The sequence below is a fragment of the Indicator indicator genome, chromosome 25 (genome assembly GCF_027791375.1).
Source record: "Indicator indicator isolate 239-I01 chromosome 25, UM_Iind_1.1, whole genome shotgun sequence".
Taxonomy (NCBI): Eukaryota; Metazoa; Chordata; class Aves; order Piciformes; family Indicatoridae; genus Indicator; species Indicator indicator.
Genome location: NC_072034.1, coordinates 16,581,229 through 16,591,080, shown reverse-complemented (window position 1 = coordinate 16,591,080; position 9,852 = coordinate 16,581,229). Strand labels below are relative to the sequence as shown.

Here is a 9,852-nt window from a genome sequence, read left to right as displayed (position 1 = left end):
TATTGGGCAAAGGGAGTGTTGGTGGTGCCAGTGCACAGCTGGACATGGCCATGGCACCAGGAGTTACATTCAAGACAAAACTGCAGCACTGCAGGGACTCACTACTAGAGCACACAGAACTGAGTGTTCATTAGAGCAGATCTTGGTAGAGTTGAAAAGGCAAACTGAGGGGACGAGGCCTCCCTCCTCTTCTCAGCATTGATTCTTGCAAGGCATTTTGGCTGAGGGCTGAGCACAGACTCTTCTCAGGCCATCCCTCTGCACTCAGGCAGGCAGCTGTGCTCTCCCCAAGAGGCTCTGCAGGAGCTGCTGGCTGCCTCAGCACCAGAGGTGATGTGAGTGCAGCCAGAGCAGCCCTTTGGACCCCCAGAGCTGCAGCTTTGCTCTGGGAACACCCCAAGGGCTGCAGGCTTGGTTCTGCTGCAGCTGGGGGATAAACCCTTGGGTGTGCTTGGGAATGGGGGCCTGGGAGCAGCTCTCTGGCTCCTGCTGTGAAGCAAAGGAGCTGAAGGTCCCTCAGCAGACCTTCCGTTCTCCCTGGTGCCACTGGGCAACGAGATTCACTTCTCACTGGGTGCTTCTCTGCCCAACAACTGCATCAAACTTGACCTCAGTCAGCTTCTTCAGAAGATTCACAGCACGTTCTGGAAGCAGCCTGGAAGAGAGAATGGCACAGAATGAAATCTTAGCAGGGTTTGGTTTGCAAGGGACCTTCAAAAGCCTCCAGTTCCAACCCTCCCTGCCATGGGCACACCCAGAGCAGTTGCTCAGGGCCCCAATGCAACCTGGCTTTGACCACCTCCAGGTTTGGAGCCTCCACAGCAAAACAAAGGCAGACACTTGGGATAAGAAACTGAAATTGTAGGGAAAAGCAGCAGCAGAGGTAAGGGAGGAGCTGGTCTGGGAGCAGAAGCAGGCACACAGAGACAGACCGAGGCTTCCCCTGGGCCTTGCTTCAGCACTCTCCAGGCTCTGTCTGCTTCAGCTCCAGTCCACCCCAGGGCCTTTCATGCCAGCTCCAAGGCTCAGCAGCCACAGGGCAGTGCTTGGGTTGTAATATTGCTGCAGAATCCACCTGGGCTCAGAACTGCACAGGGACAGATCCCCAGCCAGGGCCATGCTCTGGAATGCAGCAGGGCTGTGGAAGCTGAGATGTCAAAACTGAGCTGCACTTTCCTCTCCCAGGAATTCTTCTCTTTGTGTCTTCCTGCCCCAAGCTGACTCAAAACAGCAAAGTTACCCCAAAGGCTTTGGCAGCTTTAGGCCTGAGCCCTCTGTGCTTCTGCAGCCTTGCACAGGCAGCTCCTGAAGATGCACAAAGACTGAAAAGCTTTTCCCCACTGCCTGCTGTGGGTTTTGCCTCAAGGAACTTCCAAATGTTTCATGAAATAGAGCAGTGAGAAGTGAACTGAGGTTGTTCCTGTGTGAATTCCAGAGCTGAGCTCTGAGGAAATCATCTCCTCAGCAGAGCAGCTGCACTGCATGGTAAAGAGGTGGGAGAGGACAAATCCTGCTGTATGGGGCAGACAGAAGCAGTGAAGACTTTTTGAAACAATTTAGACTCACAGAGCTGTCAGGGCTGGAAGGGAGCTCAAGGCTCAGCCAGTCCCAACCCCCTGCCATGGGCAGGGACACCTCACACCACAGCAGGTTGCTCACAGCCACATCCAGCCTGGCTGCAAAAACCTCCAGGGATGAGGCTTCCACCACCTCCCTGGGCAACCTCTGCCAGGCTCTCACCACCCTCCTGCCCAACAACTTCTTCCTCACATCCAATCTCAAGCTCCCCACTTCTACTTTTGTTCCATCCCCCCCACTCCTATCCCTCCCTCACACCCTCCAAAGTCCCTCCCCAGCTTTCTTGGAGCCCCCTTCAGATGCTGCAAGGCCACCAGAAGGTCTCCTGGCAGCCTTCTCCTCTCCAGCCTGCACAACCCCAACTCTCTCAGGCTGTCCTCAGAGCAGAGCAGCTCCAGCCCTCTGCTCATCCTCAGGGCCCTTCTCTGGACACCTTCCAGCCCCTCCACATCCTTCCTGGAAGAGAGGCTCCAGACCTGGCCCCAGAGCTGCAGGTGGGGTCTGAGCAGAGTGGAGCAGAGGGGGAGAATCCCCTCCCTGGCCCTGCTGGCCACACTTCTCTTGCTGCAGCCCAGGCTCTGCTTGGCTCTCTGGGCTGCAAGTGCTCCCTGCTGGCTCCTGCTCAGCTTCTCCTCCCCCAGCACCCCCAAGACCTTTTCTTCAGGGCTGCTCTCAACTTCCTCAGCCTTTGTGTCCTCAGTGCCTGGTGGTTACCTGAAGGACCCAATCCTGATCAGCAGCAGGTCCTCAGCTCCACCTGGCTCTATGCTGTGGCTGCTGGCTCAGAGCAAGTGCTGTGTGCAGGCAAAAGGGAAGTGCTGCTCTGGGGAGGAAAAGTGGTCTCCTGTTTTCCCCCTCCATCCCTATCAGCCTCTAGAGCAGCTGAGTTCTCTGCTGGGAACAGTTTGCCACAGGAAAGTGGATCCCAGGGCCCTGTGGGAAGGCTCAGCACAACCCTCCTATGGGTGGTGCCTGCTGCTGTCATTAGAGCCATGGCACTGCTGGGTGCCCTTCTGAGGTGCTCTCATTCTCAACCATCCGAGGGAGTGGTGGCTTCCAAGCTGTCTTTCCCTCCTGCAGACACTTACCCTGCAGCCTGTTCCCAGAGGCAGTTTGGTGCCACACCTGGACTGACAAATAACTGAGGAGGATGATGCCAGGCACTGAAGAGAATCCAAAGGGTGGAGGGGGACCTTCTGCTGCCCAGCTGCCATCCCATAGTTTCTCTGTGCTCCCAAACCATCTCCTTTCCTACCATGGCTGCACAATGCCTCAGTCTGGGATCAGACATGACTCATTTGCTGCTTTATACTCAGGCAGCTTACCCTGGGATGGTTTCCTCCCAACATCCCCTCCTGAGCTCTTTTCCTACTCACATCTCAGAGAGCAAAGCAAAGCTTAGCTGTGGTGGAACAAAAACCATCTTCTTGTTGGTCAGGACTCCTTCCATCAGGGCCTCAATGACTTCCTCAACCTCCAGGACCTTCCCCAGCCTAGGGAGCAGAGCAGCCAGGTCAGAGGCAGAGTGGGAGCAGAGGAGAGGCAGCAGCTGCCCCAGGAGGCTCCAGGCACAGCCTCAGGCAGCAGTGCTGGGGGGGGGGGAATGGCTGCAGGCTGCCTTCAGCCAGGTGCCAGCCCTGTGTGCAGAGGCAGCTGGGCAGCAAGGCCTGGAGCTGGGCACACTGGCAGTGCCCTGAGGCAGGGCAGCAGGCCCAGGAAGCTTGGAGCCTTACCTGGTGCTGGGGTTTTTGACAAAGCCAGTGTTGATAAAGACTGGGCACAGGCAGGTGGTTTTGATGCCATCCTTCCCCAGGGCAGCCAGCTCCTCGGTCAGGGCTTTGTGAAACCCAACTGCAGCAAACTTGGTGGAGCTGCAGCGAGGCCAGGAGCACAAAGGAGAAGGCAGAAAGACTCTTTCCAGCTTGCTGCAACTGCCCATGGCCTCAGAGAGCAGGCAGGACTGAGCAGGAGGCAAGGCCAGAAGTGATGCTGCTGGCACACAGGGCAGAGCTGCAGGCCAGAGGGCAGGGCTGGGGCAGACCTTGAGTGGTTCTGGGGGAGGAACTGTGAAGGGCAGAGGGGAGGTCTGTCAGGACAAGTCCCCTCAGTGCTGCACAGGCAGGGGAGCACCAGGAGCCCTTAGAGAATCACAGAACTGTCAGGGCTGGAAGGGAGCTCAAGGCTCAGCCAGTCCCAACCCCCTGCCATGGGCAGGGACACCTCACACCACAGCAGGTTGCTCACAGCCACATCCAGCCTGCCTGCAAAAACCTCCAGGGATGAGGCTTCCACCACCTCCCTGGGCAACCTCTGCCAGGCTCTCACCACCCTCCTGCCCAACAACTTCTTTCTCACATCCAATCTCAAGTTCCCCACTTCTACTTTTGCTCCATCTCCTCACTTCTAATTTTGCTCCATTTCCCCCACTCATATCCCTCCCTGATTCCCTCAGAAGTCCCTCCCCAGCTTTCTTGTCATCCCCCTCAAGATCCTGGAAGGCCACAAGGTCTCCTCAGAGCCTCAGAGAAGGATCCCTAAGGTGCACTGCTTGCAGGAGGAGAGGTCCCAGGGTCAGATTGCTCTGCCAGGAGCTGCCCTGACCAGGGCTGGATCTCACCCAGCTGGCAATGTGCAGTCCCACAGCATCCTGTGGAGTCTCCCTCTTTGGAGATGGAATTCAAGACCTGCCTGTGTGCCCTGCTCTGGCAGGGGGGGTGGACTGGATCATCTCTTGAGCTCCCTCCCAGCCCCTAACACTCTGATTCTCCCTCCATGCTCCCTGAGCTTCTAACCCTATCTGAAGCAGAGAAGGACTTTGAGCCCCTGATGGCAGCAGCATTTCTATACCCTACAGCCACTGCCACTGTGCAGCAAAGCTCCAGAGCTGCTTGCCAGAGGCTTCCTTGACAAGCCCACCACTGGCAGCAGTGCCACATTAAAGGAGCTGAGGGAAAGAGGATTTCTGTTCTGCTAAGCAACAGCCTGGGGCAGGGAGGGAGAGAGAAAAGAGAAGCTGTCAGGAGTTGCTGTGCCCCAGGACTGTCCCTTCACACAGACATTGCTCCTGCCTCCCTCAGAGCTAAGAAGCAGATGGGTGGGGGAGCTCCAGGCACCCTCCTGAGCAGGGCTCCTTGGGTGCACCATGGGCACTGGCAGCATCACTTTGGCTGCTCTGTGCTGGCTGCAGCAGAAGGCAGAGCTGCAGACAAGGATGCAGAGAGCTGCTTCACAAACCACTTACCAATAAGCCACCATGAAAGGAGTCACCAAGTGCCCTGCTGCTGAGGCCACAGTGACAATGTGGCCGTGGTTGGTGTCCATCATGGCTGGCAGAAAGGCTCTGGTGGTCTGCAACAGGCACAGGTGGGGTGGGGGGAAGGAGGAGAAGAGTTCCTTAGGCACATCCCACACTGCCCCTGCCCTTCACCAAGCCACTGCTGCTGTGGCTCCTGCTGGCAGCTGCACAGCTCCTCAGCTTCCCACAGCCACCCTGACTCCTGCTCCCTGTGCAGCTGGCACAGCTGCCAACCTGCTTTGTAAGCAGGAAGGTCTCATGCAGCCAGGTGCCAGCAGGAGCTGATTCTCCCAGCCCTGCTGAGCTGCCTTCCCCATGCCAGGTGCTGGCAGCAGCACTGCCAGTGTCTCACCCCAGGGCTGCTCACTCTGCAGCTTCTCCTCCCTGCTGCTGCCAACGAGGAGGCCCAAGAGCTGCAGCCCTCCCCCACTGAGCCCTGCTGGCAGCTGCCCTGCCCCTCTGTCCCTGGAAGGAATGGGCACTGTGAATCTGCCTCCTCAGCCCTGCTGCCAAGCCCCAGGGGCATGGGGAGGGTTGTGGTCCTTACCCACATGTGAGCAAAAATGTTGATTTCAAACATCCTCTGGATCTGGTGGTCCTGAGTGGAGAGCAGGTCAGCAGCTGTGATCACCCCAGCGTTGTTCACCAGGATGGAGACATCCCCAATCTGCTTCTTCACCTGTGGCACACAGAGCAGCAAGCTGCAGCTCAGCCCTCAGCAAATCCCAGCCAGTGCCCCCAGTGCTGTCTGGGTGCTGGTCAGGAGACTAAAAGGGCAGAAATTCCTTCAGGACCTGCAAGTCTCAACAGCAAACCTGGCAAGAAGCCATTGGATAGGGCAGAGCCTCAGAGAAGAAGGGGATGGCAGAAGGGTTAGAGTTGGAAGGGACCTACAGAGATCTCCCAGTCCGACTCTCTTGCTCAAGCAGGGCACCCACAGCTGCTTGCCCGGGAGCACAATGGCCAGGGGGGGGTTGGAAGCTCTCCACAGAAGGAGACTCCACAACCTCTCTGGGCAGCCTGCTCCAGGCTCCAGCACCCTCATAAGAAACATTCTCCTCATGTTCCAGCAGAACCTCCTGGGTTCCAGTCTGTGCCCCTTGCCCCTTGTCCTGTCCCTGGGCACCTTGCTCTTGCCTTGCTCTTGTCCCCCACAGCTCCTTTAGCTCTTGCTGAGCATTGCTCAGATTCCCCTCTGGTGCTGCTCTCCTCCAGGCTCTCAACCTTTGCTCCTCACAGAGCTGCTTCAGGTCCCTCAGCAGCTTTGTGGCCTCTGCTGGACTCCCCCTCAGCAGTTCCCTGTCCCTCTTGAACTGGGGAGCCCAGAGCTGGACACAACACTCCAGAAGGGAATTCACTAGGGCAGAGTAGAGGGGGAGAAGAACCTCCTTCATCCTGCTGGCCACACTCTCCTTGATTTACCCCAGGAGACCCTTGGCATTCTTGTGCCCACAAGGGCACCTTGCTGGCTCCTGGGGAATTTGTTGTCCACCACCACTCCCAGGTCCTTCTCTGCAGAGCTGCTTCCCAGCAGGTCCCCCCTCCCCTGTCCTGCTGCAGGAGGTTGTTTCTCCCCAGGGGCAGGATTCTGCACTTGCCTTTGAACTTCAGGGAGTTCCCCTGTGCCACCCACTGGGACTGCCTGAGGCTGAGGCCAGCCTTGATCCCAGGAGTGCTGCTTCCCTCTCCAGTGCCCCTGCTCCTCACCTTCTCTGCAGCACTGTAGATCTCCTCCCTCTTGCTGCAGTCCACCACAAAGGTCTGGACAGTGGCTCCCAGTTTCTGGCATTGTGCTGCTGTCTCCTCCAGGCCGTGCTGCAAGAGGCACAACAGACAGACACAGCTGTGCCACTGTCCCCTGCCCACCTGTGGCTGCTGGGGCACCCTGGCAGAGCAGCCAGAGGCTGCAGGTTTGTCCTGGGTGGATTTCACCATGGCCAAGGCCAGGAACAGTTCCTGGGTGGCCAGGGAAAGAGCTGCAGCTAGGTCCATGGCAGGGCAGAGCTTCCAGCCTCACCTTTTGGTTGCCAGGAAGGGAAGCTGGCAGCCAGAGGCAGTTTGCCTTGGCAGAGCAGCCAGAGGGAGGCTGCCCCAGCACATCAGTCAGAGCCCCTAGCTCCAAGCAGAGCTCTGCAAACACAGCCCCTGGCTGCCAGCCCAGATAGGAACAGTGGCTGTGAGCCCTTCTGCACCCAGGGGTAGGGGGTGAGCAGGGAGCTGAGCTCCAGAGTGCTCCAGGGAGACTCTGCTCAGGAGAACAGCAGCTGGCACACTGGGGAGAGCTGCTCTGCTGGGATGCACTTGTGGACGTTGCCCATTGCAGTGAAGGATTCAAACTGTGATTCCCAGAGGGATGCTCTGGCCCAAGCACTGCTCCATGGGAGCAGCTTTTGTTCTGGTTTGCAACAACCACATCTGAAAGCTTTGTCTCAGTTTGTGCCTGGGCTCTGCACAGCTGCTTGTGTCACAGCAAACTGCCAGCATAAGCAGAGGCAATTCTCATGGAGCCACACAGGTTTCCCCTTCAGCCTTCTCTTTTCCCTGCTGGACTGAAAATTCTGGAGGTGTTGTTGGATGCAGCCAGCAGTGTGAAGAGCAGCTGGTCATAACCAACTTCCTGCCTGGGGATCATGATGTTCCTGACCTTCTGTCATCATCTAAATTCCTTCAGGATCTGCTGCCTCCACTGGCAATGCATTCCAGAGCCTGCTTAGCTGCAGCCTTACAGTCTGTATCCCAGCAGCACAGTTCCTTCCTCCCTGCCAAGGAACATGGACATAAGTGCAGCCCTGTACACAACAGTGGCATCTACCTCCTCACCCCCTTCACCCCCCATCCCCCCAACCCCCACTCAGGTCATACCTCCTCTGAAGAACGTGGCCATGCACACACCAAGTCTGGCCTTGACTGGCATGGGCAGCTCCGAGTGACACTGAAAATACTGCTCCACATCACAGGCTCACAGGATGCTAGGGGTTGGAAGGGACCTCTGGAGATCTTCCAGTCCAACCCCCCCTGCCAGAGCAGGACCAGAGAATGCAGCACAGGGCACACAGGAACACATCCAGACAGGGCTGCAAAGGCTCCAGAGAAGGAGACTCCACAACCTCTCTGGGCAGCCTGCTCCAGGGCTCTGGCACCCTCCCAGTGCAGAAGTTCCTCCTCCTGCTGAGCTGGAACCTCCTGTGCTGCAGTTTCCATCCCTTGCCCCTTGGCCTAGCCCAGGGCACAGTGAGCAGAGGCTGTCCCTGTCCCTTCCTTCCTGCCCCCCAGCCCTCAGCTCTTGAGAGACATTGAGCAGATCCCTCTCAGCCTTCTCCTCTCCACACTAACCACCCCCAGGGCTCTCAGCCTCTCCTCCCCAGGCAGTGCTCCAGGCCCTTCAGCATCCTTGCAGCCCTCCCTTGGCCTCTCTCCAGCAGATCCCTGTAGATCCCTCCTGAGCTGGGGAGCCCAGCACTGGATGCAATATTCCAGGGGAGGTCTGAGCAGGGCAGAGCAGAGGGGGAGGAGAACCTCCCTGGCTCTGCTGGCCACACTCTGCTGAATGCCCCCCAGGACCCTCTTGGCCTTCTTGCCCCCCAGGGCACATTGCTGTGCCCTGCAGAACTTGCTGCCCACCAGCACTGCCAGCTCCTTCTCCTTGGGGCTGCTCTCCAGCAGATCCCCTCCCAAGCTGTCCTGCTGCAGTTCATTCTTCCTGCCCAGCTGCAGGACTCTGCACTCATCCTTGCTGACCCTCAGGAGGTTCCTCTCTGCCCAGCTCTCAGTCTGTCCAAGTCTCTGAATGGCCTCACAGCCTTCAGTTGTGTCAGTTTGGTATCATCAGCAACCTTGCTCTGTCCCCTCATCATATCCTGCTCTTGACATTTCCCCTTAGGCTTGCCTTGGCTGCTGGGTTTTTTCTTTGTGCTGGGTTGGATTTTGGAGCTGATGAACTCTTTTGCTGTTTCTGACTCCCTGTGTCAGAAACCTTCCCTGTGCACAGCAGCATAGCCACTCGTGCCCTGCACGACCAGTCCCCTCCATGCACAGCACTTTTGCCTTGACCCCTACTGAATGACCCCCTGCCAGCTTTGACAACTCCACTCTCCTCTTGCCAAAGCCTCTTGTGCTGGCCTCCATTTAGCTGAAACAGAGCTCGGGCCAGCGCCAGCATTCAGCGAGGGGCAGCTGCCCATAGGAGCAGCGGGCAGCAGGGCTCTGCCAGCTCCGCCCAGCGATGCCTGCAGCCACCTCCCCAGCAGCGCGCAGCTAACGGCTCAGGCAGGGCACAGCGAGCAGGAGAGGAAGCTGCTGCTGAGCATCAACAGCTCCGGGCCGAGCCTGCCTTTGCTGACAGCCCCGGCGCCGGCTCCGATCAAGCTCCAGCCCCGACCACGGCTCCCGCTTCAGCCCCGACCCCGACTCCTGCCCCAGCCCCGGCAGGGCTGTGGCTGCTGTGCTGCTGCCCTGAGGGCCCCCAGCGAGGGGCTGTGGGACCAGACCCCGAGGCCTCTGGCACAAGCGGGCTCCAACCTCCTCCTGGCGCTCGCTGTCGCCGCCAGGCAGCTGCCGGCAGGCGATGCGGGGCCGGGGGCCCTGCAACCCCTTCCTGGGCGCCACAAACGCCGCGGGCTCGGAGCCGGCCGTGCCGGGCCGGCAGCGCAGCCCTTACCTGGTTGATGTCCCACAGCACCAACCTGCTGTGCTGCTTGGCGAACTCGAAGGCAGTGGCTCTGCCCACGCCGTGCCCGGCGCCCGTCACCAGCACCAGCTCGCCGCTGATCGACTTCTTGCGCACGGGCACGAAGAGCTTCAGCAGCGCCTCCAGGTAGGAGTAGAGCAGCGTGGCCAGGAAGAGCAGCAGGTCCAGCACCGGCCTCATGCTTCTCCCGAGCCCCTTCACCGCGCACCGACTCCCCACCGTTCCTCACCAGTCGGGGCCGAACCCACCGCTGCGCGCTGCAGGCTGCGGGAGGGGCGGGACCGGCACGGGC

General features: G+C 58.9%; 1 protein-coding gene across 1 annotated transcript; it reads right to left on the bottom strand.

Moving 5' to 3' along the window:
• Positions 1-567: 567 nt before the first annotated feature.
• LOC128975415 (estradiol 17-beta-dehydrogenase 11-like) lies at positions 568-9,740 on the bottom strand. The gene is made up of 7 exons (XM_054392288.1): positions 9,531-9,740; positions 6,581-6,688; positions 5,421-5,552; positions 4,820-4,926; positions 3,312-3,449; positions 2,955-3,071; positions 568-655 (listed from the first exon to the last, which is right to left on the bottom strand). Exons 1-7 carry the CDS (start codon positions 9,738-9,740, stop codon positions 568-570), a joined length of 900 nt encoding a protein of 299 aa, XP_054248263.1.
• Between the last annotated feature and the right edge of the window lie 112 nt (positions 9,741-9,852).